Below are 22,322 nucleotides of genomic sequence, written 5' to 3' on the forward strand. Positions count from 1 at the left end.
TTCCCTATCCTCCCCACCCCCACCCATATCTTCTCCTTGTCAGTGTTTTCCTGGCTCTTTATCTTTCTATATGGACTTCGGGATCATCTTACCTATTTCCAAAGAAAAAAAAAATTTGCTAGTACTTTTATTGGAATACCATCGAATTGTTAAATGAACCCAGAGAAGACGGATATCCAGGCGATACTGAGGTGTCTTATATAAGGAGTATCTTTTCCATTTGTTCAAGTCTGATTTTGCATCTCTAAGGAGTCGTGTCATAATTTTCTCAATGTAGATTCTGCATATTTCTTGTTTATTTCTAAGTGCTGTATTTTGGGGGGGGGTTATTACTGGGTTTTCTCCTCCATTATTTAACTGGTTGTGATTTGTGTATATGAAGGCTAATGTTCTTGCATGTTGATGCTATCGCCTGACGGCTTGCTGAATTCTTTCGTTACATGAGTTTGTTTTATCACTGATTTGCTAGAGTTCTGCAAGTGTATTATATGCCGTCTGCAAGTAGTGTTGTATTTCATTTTTTCCCATTCCATCCCTCTGCTTTCTCTTGTCTAACTGCATGGCCTAATACCCTCAGGACAATGTGAAATGGTGGCGGATATAACGCAGCCCTGTCTTACTCTTGACCTTAATCGGAATGCATTTAGTGTTTTCTTGTTAAGTAAGATGATGGCTTTAGGATTCAGGTCTAATTATACCTTCCATATCTATCTATCTATCTATCTATCTATCTATCTATCTATCTATCATCTATCTATCTATCATCTATCTATCTATCATCTATCATCATCTATCTATCTATCATCTATCATCTATCTAATTCTTCTTTATCTCATTTAATGCTTTTTGCCCCAAACTAGGAGGGTAAGTCTCGTCCTCTGGCAACGTTTCTCTAGCGCCCTCTACTGACAAAGCTTAACATCATGTCCAGATCCAGTTTTTGCAGAGCAGTGGATAAAGGGAGCTCTGGAGCTTGAAGCAACAAACCGATCACTATTTTTGCTTTAGACAGTTAATTATATTTTAAAGACATTTAAACAACGTTTTTTCTTTGTTCGCATATATACCCTTTCCAGTCCTTTTCATTCTTTTGCATAGGTCCAAATTTCCACTTAGAACCATGTTGTTTCAGCCTGAAAAACTACTTAAAAATTTTCTTTAGGGCAGGTGACAAACTTTCTCAGCTTTTGTTTGTCTGGAGTAAAACCTTTATTTTGCCTTCGTTTCTGAAGGATTGTTTTGTTTCTTTCTTTTTTGAAGATGTCACAACATTCCCCTTAGTGCTTCAAAGATGTCTTTCTGTCGTGTTTGGGCTTGCATGATTTCCTCCTTTTCTAGAAATAATTTCACACTTACAAAAATGTACAAAAACGATAGTGTTTCCACATACCCTTCCCCCGGCTTCTGCGTATTACAAAACCACAGCACGATGGTCCACACCAGAAAATTACAGGGGTCAAGATCACATGCTGTCATTCGAGTTTGTCACCTGTCCCACTTCATCCCTTCAAGCACGCCTGCCAGCAGCAGCAGTGATGGTGATTTATTTGGACAGAAGAACCTGGAGAAGACAGGGGGAGCCTCCCACTACCCAGAGCGTTGCTGGTGCGCAGGGTCAGCTGGGGCTCGGCTCCTGGGGGGCGGCTTTAGGTCGGATTCACAACCTTGCCCAAGAAAAGGCTACTCCACGAGAAGTGGTCGAAGATCATGAGAACGAAGGGCCGGTCGAAGCGGAAGGTGAGAGGCTCAGACGCCCCCTCTAGCATGACTCTGGGGCAGGTGGCTGCTTCCAAGCCCTTCTCATCGAGCTGCAGCACAGCCTTATGGACCACCTGTGGGGTACGGGACCGAAGAAGGTGGAGGCTGAGCACCCGGGGCATGTTGGGAGCTTGCCACACCTCACCGCTCCCATTCCTCCCAGCCTTGGTTTTACAGGTGGCAAAGCTGAGGCTCAGAGAGGGTCACTTGTTGGCTCCTCATCTAAGTGGCAGCCCCAGGATGAGGGCCAGGGTCTGTCCCCCTCCAGAACCCAGCTCACACCTAGACTTCTTCCCTAGAAAGCGGGCCGATGGAGCCCACCACAGGGAGATCAGGGATCTCGCCGTACACACTGGACCTCAGTGTCCACATCAGGCACTCCTTACCGGGTCCTGGGCGAGGCGGACCTTGCTCCTTTTGCACCCTGCTGGCCAAACACTAGGGGCCCGTTTCTGCAAGTGCTCATGTCTACTCAGAACGGAAAGGGGCAGCTGAACTGTCTCTTGCTGTGATCAAAATTGGGAGGAGTTCTGCAATCAGCAAAATGCTTGTGCAGCTCGTGTGAGACGCCTTCAGTGAATCAGAACGGGCTAATGATCAACGTCCTCTGGGGCAGGGGAGCTCCTTGACTGGACAGCCAGGAGCCGGAGGCACCGCAAGAAGCCGGCCTGGGGTCAGCAGCCCTGTGCTTTGTCTTGGGAAATGAGGCTTTGAGTCGGAGAGACCCCAGGCCAAACGTCAGGCTGTCATGTACCAGCTCTGTGGCCCTGGTGAGCGATCTACCTTTCCCAAGCCAGAGGCTCGTCCTTGGAGAAATCGTGCTCCCCATACGAGGAAGCGGCTGTTTGACCCCATCGTCTGCACACCGGGCATTTTATCGCCCCCACGGTGTGCTGGGCACCACGATGGTCCAAGTCTGTGTGCTTGAGGAAGGGGCTGCTGCCACCTCAGCCGTCTCCTGCCCCCTCTCTTTCGGCCACCACACGACCTTGAGACCCCGTGAGGGCACGGCCATGTCTCAGTAATGCAGGTGCCCCCGGAGCCCAGCAGTTTGGGGCACAGAGTGGGTGTCCAATAAATGTTTTCTGAATGACGGAGGGACCCACAGAGCATAAAGCTAAAGAATGAAGGGAGATAGTGTTCTGGGCAGACCGTCTGATGGGGCTGCATTCAGATGTTTCCCATTTTCCTGGATCCTTTTTGGAGGGGGTCCCACCCTTGTCACTAGCTCCTGTGTCACCGTGGGGACATCATATTTTCCCGCTGAGCCTCCATTTACCCTGTTGTAAGAGTTGGGGTGTGGATAAGACCCGGGGCTCTCCACCTGGGGCTTAGAGGCCTATTCGTGAAGGGGCCCCATGTTCCTTATTATTATTTGTACTGTGATTTTTTTGCGGAAAAAAAGAGGGACTCTAGGGACACTTACCTTTGACAACTTCAGTGGCGCCTCTCGGGTGATGCCGGAGAAATCTGCCTCCTTGTCGAACAAGTCTGCAATGCCCATGTCCCCCAGGATGGCCCTGAGGTCGTAGGCTCCGGAGATGACCACCCTTGGGACGTACAGGTTTACCTGGCTGCTCAGGGGTAAGCAGATGGGGTTAGCCTTTCCTTGGGCTGGGCCGGCCCCCCGACTTTGGTTTCCCTTGTGATCCCTCCAGACCCTGCCTCCCAGCTGGACACGATCTTTGTGGAAAAGGGGAAGGGACAGAACAAGACGCAGGATTTGCCTCTCCCTCCATCACACAGGCAGCGTCCTCTCCGGGCCTATGAATTGCTGAATCTTTTCTTCTCAGCTCTTCCTTTGAGTGGATTCCACCTGTGGTATAGCTGTGCCCCTGGACTTTGAAGAGAAGGGTCCCTAAAGAAGTCCCTGTGGTCCCCCAAGCACCCCAGGCAGAAGCAGAGGAGTGGAGGGAGCACCCGTCTGGGAGCAGGCTCCTGGCCCCAGCCCTGCCACTAAGGCTGTGTGGCTTTAACCAAGCCCTGTCCCTCTCTGTGCTTGTCCTCATCGACACAGCAAGGCAGTGCAGGGCAACAAGGGCACTAGATGGGGGAGAGCTGCTGGCAGTCGGGGAGACTGGCCCTACCAAACACCTGCTGGATGTCCTTTAGCTTCTGTATCGCATCTAATGCACGCGTGCGCTTGCAGCCTTAGGAAGTTGGAAGCCAGCATCCACAGTGTCCCCACAGAGAGAATGAAACTCAAGAGGAGCTGAGGAACTTCCCAAAGTCAGACCACTGGGAAGCAGCAGAATTGTGGAGAGGCCACGAGGAGCTGCTTCAAAGCCCCCTTGCCTCATGGGAGGACTGGGGGGGGGGGAGTGAGGGGGGAGCGGGATGGAAGGAGGAGGGAGAAGGAGGAGGGAGCGGGAGGGAGGAGGGAGAGCTGAAGAAGGGAGGAGGGAGAGCTGAAGAAGGGAGGAGGGAGAGGGAGGAAGGGAGGAAGAAGAGGGAGGAAGGGAAGAGGGAGAGGGAGGAAGGGAGGAGGAGGGGAGGGAGGGTGCTCAGGGGCCCAGTGTGGGGCAAGGAGGCTTCCATAGGAGGTGGGCAGTAGCCGGACCTTGAGGGATGGCGCTCCAATGAGGGGAGGAGGTGATCCTGGGAGGGGAAATGTGGGAGAAGAGGTGACACAAGCCTGGAGGTGAGGAACCATAGGGTCTGCCTTCTGGGGCTAGGGGGCCATCATTTGGATGGAGTAGAGAATTCATGCCCAATCATATTTGACAGCTAAAGGTGCAAGAGACAGCCTTGGGTGTTTATTTTTTTAAAAATTTGGAGAAAATGGCATGTGTTATTGATGTTTTTTCAGCTAAAGTGTTTTAGCGAAAAGATTATTTTTGGTGTGAAAAGAAAGATTATTCTTCTCATTTCCCACAGGCTAGGAGGCAGGATTGGCTTGCGTCGCCTCTGCCCTTTGGGTCTGCAGCGCCCCACCCGCCACCAGATCCCACCCTGATGGCACTGCTCTGATTGCTGGGGCACAGACAGCACTCCAATCTCACGAGAGTGAGGATTCATGAACATCCCCCCCTCCTCCAAGGCACAGGCTGGGGCTGCGCACGTGCTTGACCATGATTTTTATTGCTGTCTAGCTCAGAGGTGCCTGGGGGCAATGAGTTCAATCATTCATCATTCATTCATTCATTCATTCATTCATTCATTCATCATTCATGCCTAGCTCACATGCTCATCCAGTCCCCCCTGCGCGTGCGTTCGGAGCCCATCTCCGGTGTGTGCCTGAGATCTGGCATTCACGGTTCATGGGCCGGTTCTCCTCCCAACCATCAGCCCATCGGCATGTACGGCCCTCACTCTTTCCCTTTTCTTTCTCTTCCCTTTTCCCTTTTCTTCACGTATTACCTACTTATGTCTTTCCTTTCTTACTTATTTACTGATGGGCTGATTGATTGAAGAAGAGCTACATCCCTGAGTGACTTAAGAACCATTCATTGTGCTGTTTCCGTCATGGAGATCGCCGCCATTTTGTTCTATTTTTCATGGGGCTTGCCAGGAGTCTGGACTGTGCTTGATGTCAGGGAAGCAAGATAATAAACAATGGATAAGCTGGGGGCTGGGGCGGGGGTGCTGTTAGTGAACTCCATTTAAGCCAACGATGCAAAAATGTGAGAACACAGAGGGCGGCTTAGGCTCCCAGGGAAGGGGGACCTCGCTTTGTGGAATGCACCAAAGTTTCTCAGTGTCAGCGGACAGACGGATAAAAAGGGCTGACCTCTCGGTCAGAGCGCCTCAGGCCTTTGGAGACCCAGCAGAAGCAGACAATGAGCCCTGCAGGGTGAGTCTGGGGGGAGAAGGACAAGGGCTTACCCTGTGGTCAGGGACTCAGACCACCTCTGAATGGTGTCCCTGCTTAGCGCGGCAATGACCGTGTCCATCTTCCCCTCCTCTGGGAGGACGAAGAAGACGGTCCCGTTGCCCAAGTACTCCAGCTGGACCAGCTGGCAGGGGAGCACCCGGTCGTGAAGGTACTTGATGGTGCCAGACTGGAACATCATGGGCACTCTCACCACAGTGGTCTTGTTCACGTAGAAGTTCTCCTGTCTGGTGCTCTCAGGGTCAAAGGGGTGTTCCCATGTGCCTGGAAGGGGGGGAGGGGGCAGAGACAGGCCTGTGAGAGCTGGACGAGAATGCAGTTTGGGTGGCAGCAGACCGCTATGCAGGTGTCATGGCGGCCGCTCCCTGGAAGGTCCCCACCAGAGCGGCTAGAATTTTCTGGTAAGTTGTGAAATGCCTAGCAGTTTAAAGGCTGTTCTCTCCTCCATTTCTTGAACTGGATTGGGGGTTATTAATTGTTTCTGAGCCTCTAAAAATGAAAGGAGGGAGACAAAGGAGAATGCCCTTGGATTTGGGGGTAGAAGTCAGTAAACTAGACTTTGCCTCAACCCCCTGCCCCGGGCCTGGAGTGGATCCTGGACAGGAAGGGTCTGGAAATGGTTGCAAATGGAACTTGGGTTGCAAATTCAAGGTCGGTGTGGAGGAGTTTGGAGAAATGGACCACCCATTCCATGCTCATGCCTTGACGTCTGGCCACAGAAGCCCAGCAGGCAGCCTAGCTGCTCAGTGGACTGTGTCCACTCCCCTGAGGGAGGTTCCTGACCTCCGGTGTGACCCTGAGGGCCACACCACATTTCCTGGAAGCAAAGTCAGGATGAGAAGATGCCTTCAAGGTCACTCTCTTCCACCCACAGCTGGACTTGAATCCCTCCCCCATGCTCCACGATGGCATCACACAGCCTCTTTGCCTGCCTGGTGATGGGGAACTCACTACCTTTACACACCAGACTTTCACTACTGGTCAGCTCTCACGGAAGGAAAATTCCTCCTTAGAGCCAAAGCCTGCCTGATTGTGAGGCCCATCTACTGAGCCTCTTTGGCCCTTCTGGGCTTATTCCAAGCAACTGTGGGTCCTCTCACAGGTGACAGAATTCTGGATGTTTAAAGACCGAGGTTGACCTCATCAGGGCCTCCGATGCTCTAGGTTAACTCCTCAGGTCTGGAGGTGACTGAGGACCCCGAGTCCAGGGAATCCTGGTCTTGGCTGATTTGACCTCAAGCCCAGGAGTCCTTGTGAGGTCTCTGTTTCCCAGCTGAGGCTGCCTGAGGGTGGCTGCCTCAGAGTTCCAGGCAGACCCTTCTGCCTCCCAATGCCTACAGGACATTGGGAGGTCCTGTTCAAGACCCCAATCCAGTTCAAGAAATGGAGAACAGGACAGGCTTTAAGGGAGGTCTATGGATCCCAAGGCCAGAACTCTTGTTCCGAGCCAGCCTCAACCCCACTGTAAGGGCTGCTAAGGGAGGCAATAGGGAGAGGTGGGAGGATGGAGGGGAAGGGCTACGGATGTGGAGCCTGGAGGCCCAGAAACTGTGTGCCTGCTCCATCCCCGATGACTGAGCGTGATGTCACAGTCTGGCGGTCTCACAGCAGGTGAGATCATTGGAGGGTTCTCAAACCATCCTCCACAGGAGGTCTGGGATCCCCTGGACTGAAGCAGCCGTGTTTTGCGGCTAACTTGTCCAACTCACGACAACAGCAACAAAAAAGGTGAGTATTTTTCAGTGTTAGGTTTTTCATCCTTAAAAGTTTGCTATTTGCTTTTTCCTGGATATTTCTTTTCTAGAAGAACATAACATACCCAGTTTGGCACAACACAAAATACAGAATGGGGTCTAACTTCTACTTTAAGAGATTTCTTCTTGAAAATTCTTAGGCCAGGAGAACTTGTGGTAGGGAAACTTATGAATTTATGGGGGCCAATTGGAGAGAGCAAGGATGATTCCTGTGGAAAATCTTTCCAAAAAAAGACTGTCAAGATAGTTCACTAAGTAAGGAAGGAACATGCCAGGGACACTTCATGTGTCCTAAGCTTAGTGATGATAGCTATGTCACTCTTCATTGCTCTCTATTATCCTGGCTTGCTGGAAACATGGCAGGGTATCTCTGGCTTAAAGAATGCTTGCCAATTAGTTTTTCTGTGTCCCAGAAAGCCTGGGTACCCCAAGGCAGCACACAGCCCTGTCACCCAGAAACATTTCTGGGCAAACATTCCCAGACTCCTTGACCCTGTAAAGAATGCTGCCTTTTGTATGGAAAAAATGTAGCCAAAGCAATCTTGAGAAAGAACAAATCTAGAGGCATCATTCTTCCTGATTTCAAACTGTATTGTAAAGCCGTAGTAATCAAAAGAGTGTGGCATAAAAACAGAGACCAATGGAGTAGCATTGAAAGCCGAGAAATAAACCCTGCACATACAGTCAACTAATATTTGATAAGGGAGCCAAGACTACTCAATGGGAAAAAGATAGTCTCTTCAGTAAGTGGTGTGAGAAAAACTGGATATTCATGCAAAAGAATGAAACTGGACCCCTATCTTACACCACTTGCAAAAATTAACTCAAAGTGGATTAAAGACTTAAATGTAACATCTGAAGCCATAAAGCTCCTAGAAGAAAACATAGGGAAAAAGAAGCTCCTTGACATTGGTTTTGGTGATGATTTTTGGATGTGACTCCAAAAGACACAATCAACCAAATGAGAAGCAGCCTACAGAACGGGAGAAGATGTTGCAGACTGTGTAGTGGGTCAATATCCAAAATATAAAAGGAGTTCATAAAACTCAATAGCAAAAAATAGTAATTCAATTAAAAATGGGCTGAGAATTTGAATGGATTTTTTTTTTCAAAGAAGACACACATAGCGAACAGGTACATGAAAAGGTGCTCAACATCACTAGTCCTCAGGGAAATCAAAACCCGTGGTCTATCACCTTACACCTATGCGGATGGCTGGTATCAGAAAGACGAGAGATAGCAAGTGTTGGCGAGGACGTGGAGAGAAGGGAACCCTCCTGCACTGTTGGTGGGAATGTAAATTGGTGCAGCCAAGTTTATGTGGAAGATGGTATGGTTGTTCCTCAAAAAATTAAAAACAGAAATTTCATATGATCCAACAGTCCCACTCCTGGGAATATATCAGAAGGAAATGCACTCACGGTCTCAAAGAGGTAACTCTACTCTTATGTCCATCACAGCATTATTAACAATAACTAAGGTGTGGAAGCAACTTGAGTGTCCATTGATGGATGGATGGATGGATGGATAAAGAAAATGTGTGTGTGTGTGTGTGTGTGTGTGTGTGTGTGTGTGTATGAGTGTGCTGTGTATTGGGAACCTGGAGGAAGGAAAATGTTGAGACATGAGGCTGGAAAGGACAGAGAAGCAGATGACACTAGGCCAGGGTTTCTCAGCCCTGGGACAACAGTCGTTCTGGAGCAGATATCATTGTGGAAGCTGTCTTGCTTAGCAGCCTCCCTGGCCTCTACTTACTAGATGCCAGGAACACACCCCACCACACCCTCAATTATGACAACCCAAAATATCTAGACATGGCTAAGTGTCCCTGAGGGCAAAAGGGGGTGAAGATCACCCTGGGTTGAGAACCAGTGCTATAAACTAAGGAGTATAGAATTTTCTTCTCAAGGACAATGTATTGCCAAATTGTCTCATCACAAAAATGACTGGGGGAAGGGGCCTTGTTAAAAATACAAATTCTAGAACTTTCTTGCAGAAGCTTTGCTTCAGTAGGTCTGGCATGGGCTCTGGAATCTGTAATTTTAACAAGTTGCCATGGTGATTTTTATGAACAAGAGCTTTGGAAAACCCTGCTCCAAATTGGTGAGGACAGGCTGAAGTTTGGCCAAGATGGGACTTGGTCAGGGCTGGCTGTGAGTGCTGGGGAAGTGTGTGACATAGGGGCCATCTAGGGGGAGCTCCTGGGGGGCAGGGGCTGTGTCTGTCTGGTTCTAGGCTGTGCTTCCAGCCCCTGGCCCAGTGCCCGACTCACAGCCAGCACTCAGCCAATATTTGTAGACCATGAGGCAGCCAGTCTGTTCATGATCACATGTTTGGGCCTTGAAAGAACCTACACGAGCTTGGGCAAGTTGCTCAATTCTTTTGGGTGTCATTTTGATCCCTTGTAAGATGGTATGTTCTACCTTCTTAATAGGATTATGGGGAAGATGGCGATTCACAGATGAAAATGTGCTTTGTAAAATCAAAGGCTTTGCCCAAGAATGCACCCTGGGTTTTATTACTGATGGCTCTTCTTATTCTTGGCAATGGAGTGGGTGGGGGAGTACCTTTGAAGAAGATGTAGTTGACCAGGATGAGCATGGCTGAACTATCCAGCTTTGATACCAAGTCCACAATTTTCCCTTGTGTCTTATTTTTGATATACTCATTGATTTGTCTGCTGGCTCCAGCCCCATCCTTGAAATCTGCAGCCAAGGCCTCCGCCTCATAGTAGTGCTTGGTGTCTGCCAAGAATGACTCCAGAAGTTCCAGGTTGCGGTCAAGGAACAAGGCATTACCCATAGCCATTTCCAACATGGTGTCTGACTCCTTCTCGAAGAGGTGGCGGAGGTGCCGAAAGCCCTGGTGGATCTCGGCTTCAGACAACTTGGTGAGGTTGAAGCCCAGACCTTGGAGAAGCTGGACCCGTGTGTAACCACGGGCACCCAGAGACAGCATAGCTAAGGCCATGGAGATGCTCACAGGGGAGATGAAGACATTCTTTCCAGGGAGTGAAGCCACTAGATGCCTATACAGGATAAAGGCAAAGTCCACATTGTTTGGAGCCAAGTCCCGGTGAGGGGTCCTTGGGCTCACGTCAGTATCTGGGTCCTTAGCCTGGACGGTCCAGAGGTCAGTGGTGGACAGCCAGAGGAAACAGGTGCACAGGGCAAGCAGCATTGTCCAGGATAGTCAGGCCCTGCAAAATCAGGAATTCTAATCAGATAATGTAGGGTCTCCAAGGCAGTGAGGCATGGTGAAATGGTAGGCAGAAGACCCCATGGAGTACCCCAGTCAAGCCTCAGTTCTTTCCTTCACATTGGCTGTGTGACCTGGAACAAGTCAGGACTCTGGGCCTCAAATTCCTCACCTGAAAGTATGATTATACCTGCTATGATTTATCAAGTATGAACCAGTTGCCCAATACCAACCTATGTGTTTTGCCTGTATTTTCTCATCTAAGGCTCACCAACAAACTAATAAAGTAGGTATTATTATTATGATCTGAGGTAGATGGAAATGGAGGCCCAGAAAGTTTAAATATCTAACCAATTGATATATTCAAAGAACTGAGAGAAAAAAACTGTCAACCAAGAATCCTGGATCTGGTAAAACCATCCGTCAGAAATGAGGGAGAAATCTAGATACTCCCAGATAAGCAAAAGCTGAAGGATTTTATTACCACTAGTCCTCCCCCGCAAGAGGTGCTGAAAGGAGTCCTGGCTGAAATGAAAGGACACTAGAGACTAAATACAATCTATATGAAGAAATAAAAATCTCTGGTAAAGGTAAATATATGAGCAATTAGAAAAACTCGTATTATTGTAATTTTGCTTGGTAACTCCACTTTTTATTTTTGATATGATTTAAAAGACTAATCCACAAAAAGCAACTATTAGTCTATGTTTTTGGATACACAGTAAATAAAGGTGTAGGGGCGCCAGGGTGGCTCAGTCGTTAAGCGTCTGCCTTCGGCTCAGGGCGTGATCCCGGCGTTCTGGGATCGAGCCCCACATCAGGCTCCTCTGCTGGGAGCCTGCTTCTTCCTCTCCCACTCCCCCTGCTTGTGTTCCCTCTCTCTCTGGCTGTCTCTCTCTCTCTGTCAAATAAATAAATAAAATCTAATAAAAATATAAATAAATAAATAAATAAATAAATAAAGATGTAATTTGTGACTTAAATAACTGAAAGAATGTGGGGATGGAGCTACATAGGTGAAGGGCTTTTGTATGCTATTGAAGTTAAGCTGACATAAATTCAAATGAGAGTGTTATAACTTTAAGATGTTAAATGTAATTTCCATGGTAACTGAAAGAAAATAGCTCTAGAGGATGAACAAAAGGAAGTGAGAAGGGAATTAAAATGTTTCACTACAAAAAAATCAACTAAACATAAAAGAAGATAGTAATGCAGGAAACAAGGGACAAAAAACTCTATAAGGCATATAGAAAACAAATAGGAAATGGCAGAAGTCCTTCTGTATTAGCAATTACTTTAAATGTAAATGGATAAAATTCCTCCAATCAAAAGACAGAGATTGGCAGAATGGATTTAAAAAATGATCCAACTATACACTGACTACAAGAGACACATTTCAGATCCAAAGACATAGTTTGCAAGACTGGCTCACGGAACTCAGGGAAACACTTACGTTTACTGGTTTATTATAAAGGGTGTAATAAAGAATATGAATGAACAGCTGGATAAAGAGATTTATATGGCAAGGTCCAGAAGGGTCCCAAGTGCAGGAGCTCCTGTCCCTGTGGAGCTGGTATGCCCCACCCTCTCAGCATGCAGATGTGGTCACAGACCCAGAAGCTCTCCAAACCCTGTTCTTTGGGATTTTTATGGAAGCTTCATCACATGGGCAGGGTGGATGATTAACCCCATCCCCTCTCCCCTTCCCAGAGAAAGGAGGGTGGGACTGAAAATTCCAAGCTTCTAATCATGGCTTGGCCTTTCTGGAACCAGCCCCATCCTGAAGCTCTCCAAGCACCTAACAAATGTCACCTCATTAGAACAAAAGACACTGTGATCACCCAGAAAATTCCAAGGGATTTAGGAACTCTGCGTCAGGAGCCAGGGGCAGAGACCAAATGTTAGAACAAGAGATGCTCCTGCTGCCCTTATCACTTAGGAAATTAGAAGGGTTTGAAGAGCTCTGTGTCAGCAACCCGGGGGCAGAGACTGATACATATTCTTCTATTTCACAGTGTTACATGTATGTGGATATCTATATAGCAGAGGCTAGGGAGAGGGGAAAATGGGGAGTTCGTGTTTAATGGGTAGGCTTTTGGTTGGGGTGTTGAAGAAGTTCTGGAGATGGAAGGTGGTGGTTGGACAGTGATGGGAATGCACTTAATGCCACTGCACACTTAAAAATGATTAAACTGATCAATCTTTTGTGTATTTTACCATAATAAAAAAGTCAGGGAAAAAAATGAAATACAGGTCATTAAAAGATGTTTGGTAAGAGCAACTGAAAAAATGCAGCCAAGGTCAAAAGCAGTAAGGGAACGTTCCACCTGCAAGGCTGTGGTCCCAAGCTCGGCTCTGTGGAGCCACCTGTATCCCAATAAAGAGGAGCAGGTCCCCATGCACGGCCCCACCTATGGGCCCAGCCATTCTGGGAGGGAGCCCAGAGCCCACAGGGAAACCAGTGCCCCCAGGAGAATGTGCTGCCCTCTGAGTGCGGGAATCACTGGTCTGCTCTGAAACAACCCGAGGCCCTGTCCCCGGCATGTTTCAAAACCAGAACCTCATGAAAGACAGGTGCAAACCCCCCCACCCCACCCCTCTTCTGACCTTCCCCATGAGTCTCCCTCCATGGGATGGGAACAAGTCCGTCCTGGTGGGAAGTACTCTGCTCTGAGCGCCCTGCTTCTCTGCTTTTCTGCTCTGATAACAGCCCTGCTGCCCTCCCCTCCCTTCTCGGCAGCCTGGCTTCTCATTTTCCTGGTTTCGTGGCAGACCACGTTGGATTAGGAACCCAGCATTGCTATTTACCAACGAGGTGACTCGGGTGGACTATTTACGCTCTGCCTCCGTTTCCTTGGTATAATATAGAGTCAATAATAATACCCACCATTGGCCTTGCCCATCTGCCATTCTGATTTTCTGATGTTTGCTTTCCCGTTCCTGTCTCAGTATGCAGTCCGAGTTCGGGGCCCGTCACCTCTTCCAAGATTAGTGGTCACCCCTACCTGGTCTCTTGTCCCTGCTCAGCTCCCTCCCACCCTTTATCCCATCTGCAGTCAGAGGCATCTTTTATAAAAATGCAAGCTGATGGGCCATTCTCCCACTGAAATGCTTTCCATGGCTCCCATTATTTCCACGAGGGGGTGGTCCTCACTAATGTGGCCCAGGGGGTCTTCATGACTCCGTGCCTGGTGATGACCCTGCCCCAGCCTCAAATTTGGCCCCTTGCAGTCTGAGCCACCACACTGCTGCATGTGTCGGGGTTCCTTCAGCACCTATTAGACTTTTATCCCTCTGCCAGGCTCAGGCTCAGGGCAGGGCGGGTCATCTCAGTTTCCCATTGTTTTTGGAGCTTGGCTCTGACCCAGGAGCTGGGGACAAACACAGACCTGCCCCAGTCCTGCCCTCTGTGACCCACTCTGCAGTCCCATTCCTTCCCTGCCTTGCCTGGCTCACCTCCTTCTGTCCTTGGATGCTCAGGTCCCAGCTCTCCTCCAGGAACCCTGTTCTCTGTGCTTCCCTGTCACGGCCCGTCACATTGCAGTGAAATCTCAGCTCGCCCCGTCCCCTCCACACCTGTCCGGAGCCCTCTCGCGCAAGGACCTGGTGCAGTGCGCAGCCCAGAGCGGGGTGGGCTTGTTCAGTTACGAGTTCTTCTGGCCTCCCCTCCTCTTCCTGTTGTCTCTGGGATTTTGCACCTCATCCCCTTCTATGTTGAGCCCCCAGTGTAAGGATGAAAACTCCATCCACCTCCCGAGATTGTCGCGAACATCAGTCCCAGCGGTTATGAGTGCTTTCCTGTGTGGCCTCGCGCAGCGGGTCATCCTGGGCCCACTTTAGAGATGAGAAAACTAAGGCCCAGGGAGACAGAGTAACCTGTTCAGAGCTGAGATTCTAAGTCCTGCAGTCTGGCCTCAGAGCCTGTGCCATGCTGTTCTGCCTTTCTCTATAGAAAACAAAGTGCTGAGAGGAAAATTGGTCTCCAAAAAAATACCCAGCAGCGTTACAATGCAGAGTGTCCGTATTCTTCATGAATTTCATGTATGTCCTCCTTGTCTCTCATTTTTTAATTGAGGCTCGAAGTAAATGCCCACTGCATTCTTAATTTTCACGAATGCCCCTTTGGGCCAGGTAGCATCTCGGGCCCTCCGCATTTAAGCCTTAGAACACGTGGTGTCATGCAAGGAGTCCTGTTGCTTCTGCAGTATCCTCGCCCCAGGTGGATGAGCAAGGAGCTAGGTGTGTGTGACCCTGGGGCACACACAGTCCCCTGTGCCAATGGGCAGAGCTGTCCCTGCCTGCATCCCCCAGCAGGGGCGCTGCCTGGCTCCCATCCAGCCCAGCTGTCAGACTCTCGTGTTACTTGGCTGGGCTTACGAGCTTCAGCGGAGTGAGAGATGGGAATGGCTCTTGGGTGAGTGCCAACCCCTGCAAAGCTGGAGGCCGGAGCAAATCAAACCCCCATGGGTGACCCACAGACTGCAAAACCCTCCCCATATCCCTGCTCATGCACCCGGCCTCAGATCACTGCTGGCTGCCCTAATGCTCAATGCCCATTAAAAAATTAAAGAGGCAAGATGTGCGTGGCTTCGTTCTGGCAGCTGGGCAGGAGCAGGAAGGATGGGCAGGGATCAGGTGCTACTCACGGTCTGCAGAGGGCTCAGGCAGCAACCATGGGCTCGGCCGTCCTGGGTCCTAGTATGTGTACAGTAAGCCAGCGGGGCACTACCACTAAATCTTGTTTGCCAGCTTCCCTGCTGGTTAATGGTTAGAGGGGGGCCAGTGGCCTTCACCATTCGGTGGTCCCCTCCCCCCGGACATTAACCAATGGGAATCTTTTCCAGGACATTGAGCAAACACAGCAATGCGGCAAGCTAACTTTCCTCTGCGTTCAGTTCCCTGAGGTTTTATTTTTAATATCAAAATGAGGTTGGAGTTACGTCAGTGCTTGTGGCTGCCAGGTGACAGCTGGCAAGGAAGCCACAGGTGCCCTTAATTAGCCCGATGGCATGGACACCTGTGAATAACCAGGTGCTAAGCTTGGGCTGGGGATGAGTCTAATGAGGTCCTGCCTTCAACGGGACCTCCGTCTGGTAGGAAAGAGACGTGGAAGAAAAGCAGCCAAGTGCTTCCCATGGATTATCTCATATAATCTTTCAAAGACATTATGAATTAGATACTGTTACTATCACTTTTGTTTAGATAAGGAAACGGAGGCACATGGAACTTAAGTGAACTTCCCTTGAGATTCAAATCCGAGACCGTTGTACTCGAAAGCCTAGTACCTTCTTTTCTGCATTTTTATTTAGTAGTTCTCTTTTGGTTGGAAGTGACAGACAACACACTTTTTTAAAGCAAAAAAAAAAAAAAAAGAATACCTATTGGGTCTCATGAATGAGAGTTCTGAAGGGTGGGGAGGGCTTCAGGCTTGGCTGGATTCAGGGGTTCCAAGTTGGGTATCATCTCTCTCTCTCTCTTTTTAATTCTTTCTTAGCTCTTCTTTATTCAGCTTTCCTGCTTTAGCTTGTATGGTGGGGACAAAGGTGACCACTGCAGCTCCAAGTTATTTGGTTCTAACTGGTTATTGGAGAGACTCACTTTTTCTCCCTGTTCATATCAGTCCCCCAAAGGACTCCGGGCATGACCTCTCATCATTGGCCTGACCACAGCGTTCAGAATATATGGCCTTGTGAACGCCTAGCCAGGGTCCTGTGCCCTCTGCCAGTTGATAACATTATTAATTCCCTCCAGGGATGAGGGGAGCCATTTACAGGAATAAAGAGGAACAAACTGGGGGCTCTAGAGGGAAGGGGAGTGGGGGATTGAGATAGGCCAGTGATGGGTATTAAGGAGGGCACGTATTGCATGGAGCACTGGGTGTTATACGCAAGTAATGAATCATGGAACTTTACACCAAAAACTTGGGATGTACTGTATGGTGACTAACATAACATAATAAAAAATTATTATAAAAAAAAAGTTGCACCCAGGGCCAGTTCTAGAGTTTTTGGGGGCCCTTCAGTTTTATTAATACTTGTTGGTCTTTTTAAAAAGTTTTTTATTTATTAAGCCAATTTTGGAAATTTATATCTAGGAATTTATTATTTTTAAATCTGTCATATCAGTAATTTTTTTGTTTCTATATTTTATTTACATATTTTTTCTCTCATTTTCTCTCATTTCTCATTTTATTCTCTTTTTTTCCCCCTTGATGAGTCTTGTTAGGGAAATCTGTCTAGTTAATTACTCTTCAAAGGATCAGCTTTTGGTTTTTAATTTTGTTTGTTAATCCTTACTCGTTTTTTAAAATCTATTTTTTTATTGATTTCTTTCTTTATTTTTACTTTTTTACCATTGTTTCCAATTCCTTGTTTTTTTATCTGTAGTTCTTTTTCTGTTTTCTTGAGTTAAATGCTTAGCTAGCTTTCCTACTTTTTAACATTTCCAGTCTCCATATAAATGTATTTAAAGTTAAAAATCTTCATCTACCTTCTGGCTGAGTGATGCCCCTCAAATTTTTGATATCCATTATTATCATTGTCATGTTTCGATGTGTTTCTAATTCCCTTTATGGTTTTATTTTTAACCCTAGGGTAAGTTAGTAATATGTCATTTAGTATATTTAGAACCTTAGGCTACTCTTGTTATTTACTTTTTTTTTAAGATTATTTATTTATTTATTGAGAGAGAGAGAAAGAGAGAGAGAGAGAGCACGAACAGGGGGAGAGGCAGAGGGAGTAGGAGAAGCAGGTATCCCGCTGAGCAGGGAGCCCAACACAAGGCTGATCCCAGGACCTCAGAGATCGTGACCCGAGTTAAAGGCAGACACTCTTAACCGACTGAGCCACCTGGGTGCCCTTTGTGTTATTTACGTTTATTTCACTTTGGTCAGCAAGTATTATCTACAAGGCATACCTAATAGATATTGTTGGTTTCGTTCCAGACCACCACGATAAAGTGCATTTCGCAATAAGGTGAGTTGAATGAAGTTTTTGGCTTCCCAGTGTATATAAAAGGTATGTTTACACCACACACCGTCTATTAAGCGTCCCATAGCTTATGTCTAAAAAAATGTATATGTCTTAATTAAAAAATACTTTATTGTTAAAAAATGCTAAACATTATCGGAGCTTTCTGCAGGTTATAGTCACTGATCAGAGATGACCATAGCAAATATACTAATAATGAAAAAGTTTGAAATACAGTGGAAATTACCAAAATGTGACACCGAGACATGAAATGAACAGATGCTGTCGGAAAAATGGTGCCCACAGACCTGCTCGATGCAAGATTGCCGGAAACCTTTAGTTTGAAAAAATATGGTATCTGTGAGGAGGATAAAACAAGGGATGATATTGAACATGCGGAACTTCTTGAGGATTTTTTGCAATCATATGTGCTTTGTTTTTATAAATGTGCCATGTTTTCTTAAAAAGTAATGGATAGTGTCTGTTCAATATGCATAGATGTGTATACATATGTGTATATGTAGAATTGCTGGAGCTTATTCTTTTATTTACCATCTGTGCTGATTCTCTGTTCTCTGGACCTTTCCGTCTCTCAGGGGGGATGTTAAAGTCTCCAAAAATGATTGTTCATCCATTTACCTCTATCAGTTGTTGGTTGATATCCTTTGAGGCTATTAAAGAAGATGCACTTTTGATAATTATATCCTCTTGCTCTCTTGCTTATTTTTCTTTTATCTCTGTTTCATATGACACATTTTGCCTTAAATTCTACTCTAAGAAGATTGCTTTCCTAACTGTGTTTTGGTTCACACTTGCCTGATATAGTCCATCCTCTCATTTCCAAACTCTGCTTTCTCGTTTTCAAAGTGTCTCACATACACAACATTTAGTTGAATTTATTTTTATTATCCCAAAATGACATTCTCTGCCTTTTAATTGGCAAAATTAACCTATTTACATTTATTTTTGATTATTGTTGTATTACGACTGACATACCATTTTGTTTCATATATTCAATTTACTATCTATTTTTTTCTTTTTGTGTCTTTTACTTATTTGCATTAAAAAGATTGAATTTTCTCCTATTGATTCAAAAAATATTTATTCTATTTTTGGTATTATGGTGGTTGCCCTTTACTAAAAAACCTTCAGTGGAGGTCCTGGCCTTCATGGGAACAGAGACAAGCCACTCCGTCATGCCTTGTCTGAATTCCTGTCCTCAGAATAGAAGAGCATAATAAATGGTTGTTTCCAACTATTAAAATTTTAGATAATTTATTATTAGGCCATATTACCTAGAACAGACTTAGTTATGTGGGAATGGGCAGGGTGCTGCATAACAAAGACAGAATGAGGCAGCAGTTCTGGGGTCAGCTGACAAATGGGAATTGGAAAGGTCTTATAATGGCAGTTAGTGGACACCTGTGATCCTTGAGCAGGTTGTTGTTAAGAGCTTAATGTAAAGTGGAGACCAGGCTATGGGAAGGAGGAAGAGGACAATTACTATGTAGAGACAGAAGTTTAGCAACGCTATCACCTGCGGTAACACGAACGTGGAAAATATTACAAAAGAGCTGGTAGCTGATGGGATTTTCAGGTGGACTGTGAAAAGTATGGTCTGATTTATTTTTACTACTTAGAGTAAAATATGGGAGGTGCCAGATAAGCTTAAACGTTTTTGTTAAATACACAAGAGCTAGAACTTTCTGGTTAAAAGGATAATATAATTTCTCCCTCTTAGCTAAGGATATTATCTTTTGAGAAGTACCTTGTTTAAGTAAGACTGAAGAGAAGTGACTGTTTCAGTCAGATTATCTTTTTCTTATTGATTGGTAGGAGTATCGGGGAGAGAGATAAATATATTGCGAAAAAGCTTCTCTAGGGTTGTGGCCTGACTTTTAGCTATCTGTATGGAATCTTTTGGTGAACATAGTGCACAGTTCCAGCAGAGCCCAATCCTTCTGTTTATTCTGAAGTCAGTGTTGCTTCTGTCCTGTTTCAGAGATCTTTGCCTCCCCTGATGTTGTGCAACCTATTTTCTTATATTTTCTTTTTAGAAGCTTGGATTGCTTTATTTTTCACATTTAGATCTGTAATCCATCTAGATCTGATTTGTGTATATGGTGTGAGGTGGGGATCAAATTCATCTTTTCCCATATGTCTGTGCCATTTAGTGACAACAGGGATTGTGTTCTTTAAAAAAGTGTCAGTGTCATAGAAGACAAAATGTGTTACCTCTTGGAGGAGCTCGAAGAGGCATGGCATCTGCAATGGTATGATTCCAGAGGCGGAGGGGGTGATCCTGGGAGGGCTTCATCAAGAAGCTTCTCCCTGGGTTTGGGGTGACCCTGGAAAGACCAGCAAGTCATCCCTGATGGCTTCTCAATGCATCCTCCTTAACTGTGGGAATGTGTGTTATGAAGGGCATTACTGAGACAATCAATGAGATTGGAATGTGAATGGTACATTAGAGGGAGTTTCCTGAAGTTGAGAGCTTTACTGGAAAATAATACCCCAATTCTTAGAAAATATACATAGAAGTATTTAAGAATAAAAGGTCATGGTGTATGAAATTGACTCTGAAAGAATTCTAAAAGTACATATACATATACATCATACATGGCGAAGGCTGGATGCATCCGTGAGCCTAGGACAGCAGCGAGCACGTGGTCAGGCCTTGATCAGGAGAGCCAGAGCTGAAATTGTTGTTATTTCATCTCCTTAGTGACTGGTGCCTATCAAGTACTGGCTACTATTAGTGCCTGACAAGAAGACCTTGTCTTTAACCATAAACCTGAGCCCCTTAATGAAGAAAACTGATTTTCTAAATGAATATTTCTCTGAAGTACTTTTGAATCAGATGTCCATTTGTTAGTCACGTGTTCCCTGAACCGCTGGTCTGTGTGCACCAGACCCTGGCTCGTGGCCTTCAGGTGAGTGAGACCACCCGGTTCAGGAGGCCCAGTTCAGCATTGATGCATGTGGGTCTCATCTGGGAAAGAACTGCTGGTCTTCCAGGGTTCACTCCAAATCCTGGGAGGAGCTTCTGGCTGGAGTCCTCTAAGAATGACCAACTCCCCCTAATGAAATCACCCCATCACAGATGTGTAATGTGGGTTCCTCTTGTCCAACACTGCCAACCACAGAAGCTGGGACCAGTGGATTGCTCAGGGCCGTCTAACTTCTGTAGCTTTGTGGATAAGGCAGTGCTGCCTGGAATCCCATCTCCAAGTAAACAGGACCTAGCCCTGGTGTGGGACAGGTCATATCAAGCCAGGGACCTGTGGTGATCAGAATCACTAGGCAAGAGCTTTGGCTGGCCTTTGCTGAGCCCTGGCTGGCTGTTTACCCAAGAAATCATGAGCCGTGTTGGCAAAGCAGGATGCCAACTTGTACTGATGGCCAGTGTGGGGGTGGCATGGGCCAAATCTTGGGCTTCGCAGGCTAAACTGAGATGGCCTTTGCTGGCCCCAGAGCCTGCCTTTTGGCTGTGGTAGGTCAGGGGAACTGCCTGACTCCTGGTCTTGCAGCCCTGCTGGCCCACATTGTGGAACCCACCTGTTCTACCTGCATGCTCAGCCTTCAGGCTCTTCCTGGACAAAGCAGGGCTCTAACCCTCTCTGGGGCCTCCTTCTCCTGGATAGGCAGGAAATAAGCCCCGAGGGGCAGCCATTAATTCACAGGTAAGCTTCTGCATCAGCTGGCTCCCTTTTATTGCCCTTTAGACTTCCTACCTGCCATTTCCTACTCTGCTCTGGTTTCACAGCTGAGTATAAAGCACTGATCATGGGGTCTGGGACCAGGGAGGACAGCAGCCAGCATTTATTGAGCCCTCCCTGGGTGCCGGCTCTGGTGTTTTTTATTTTTTGTTTTTTTAAGATTTTTATTTATTTATTTGACAGAGAGAGAGAGAGAGACAGCCAGCGAGAGAGGGAACACAGGCAGGGGGAGTGGGAGAGGAAGAAGCAGGCTCCCAGTGGAGGAGCTTGATGTGGGGCTCGATCCCAGGACTCTGGGATCACACCCTGAGCGGAAGGCAGACGCTTAAGGACTGAGCCACCCAGGCACACCCGGCTCTGGTGTTTTATGTGTATGGATCTATCTAATTCTCAGCAGAAGCCACAGGGTAGGTATTATTATCATGCAATCAAGAGCACGGACCTGGGTTCGAATCCAGACCCCAGCTGTGTGATGTCGAGCACCTTACATCAGCTCTCTACACCTGAGCTGAGGAACAGAGATCCTGGTCTCTAGAATCTGTTAAGTTGTTGTAAAGAATGCCTGAGCTAATATGCGGAGAGAGCAAAGAACAGTGCCTGATGTATTCCGAGGCACAGGAATACTAGTGATTATTGATATTCCCATTTGCCAGATTGGGCAACTGGCAGAAAAAGGTTAGAGGGCTTACCTGAAGTCACACCAGCATGGGGAGGAGTCAGAATTTGAACGCAGGTGCCTCAACCAAAGTCTTCACCATGAAGTTCAGCTGCCTCGGGCTTCAGCGGTCCTTCCCTGCCCAGTCCCACAGCAGAGCAGGGGTTGGGGACGCTCCAATCTCGATCCGTAGGAATTCCACAGGGCGGATTCCTGGGCCCAGGAGGTTGGCGGGGTGTGGAGTGGGGATGGGAACGCCCCCTGGCAGTCCACGTGTGGCCTACTGGGTAGTCGCTTGACAAAGTCCCAGGAACAGGGGATGCTGGGGGCACATTCTGCAGGTCCCTTGCAGGGGCCTGGGGCACAGTCCCAGCCTATCCCCTTGCTCCGTCACCAACTTGTTCTGTGACCTTGGGCAAGTTGCCCTACTTCTCTGTG

The 22,322-nt window shown here is 47.2% G+C and overlaps 1 protein-coding gene across 2 annotated transcripts; it reads right to left on the bottom strand.

Annotated features, from left to right (window-relative positions):
* Window positions 1–1,185: 1,185 nt before the first annotated feature.
* LOC123803951 (corticosteroid-binding globulin) lies at window positions 1,186–22,097 on the bottom strand. 2 transcript variants are annotated; one of them, XM_045815803.2, is made up of 5 exons: window positions 21,919–22,097; window positions 9,912–10,543; window positions 5,584–5,854; window positions 3,185–3,332; window positions 1,186–1,832 (listed from the first exon to the last, which is right to left on the bottom strand). In XM_045815803.2, the coding sequence occupies exons 2-5, from the start codon at window positions 10,522–10,524 to the stop codon at window positions 1,647–1,649; spliced, it is 1,218 nt and encodes a 405-aa protein (XP_045671759.2). In that variant the 5' UTR covers window positions 10,525–10,543; window positions 21,919–22,097; the 3' UTR covers window positions 1,186–1,646. The 2 variants fall into 2 exon arrangements, with proteins under 2 accessions (XP_045671759.2, XP_087712326.1); XM_087856200.1 differs by lacking the exon at window positions 21,919–22,097 and adding an exon at window positions 15,189–15,290.
* Between the last annotated feature and the right edge of the window lie 225 nt (window positions 22,098–22,322).

The sequence above is a fragment of the Ursus americanus genome, chromosome 26 (assembly GCF_024610735.1).
Source record: "Ursus americanus isolate L20-20 chromosome 26, mUrsAme1.1.p, whole genome shotgun sequence".
Taxonomy (NCBI): domain Eukaryota; kingdom Metazoa; phylum Chordata; class Mammalia; order Carnivora; family Ursidae; genus Ursus; species Ursus americanus.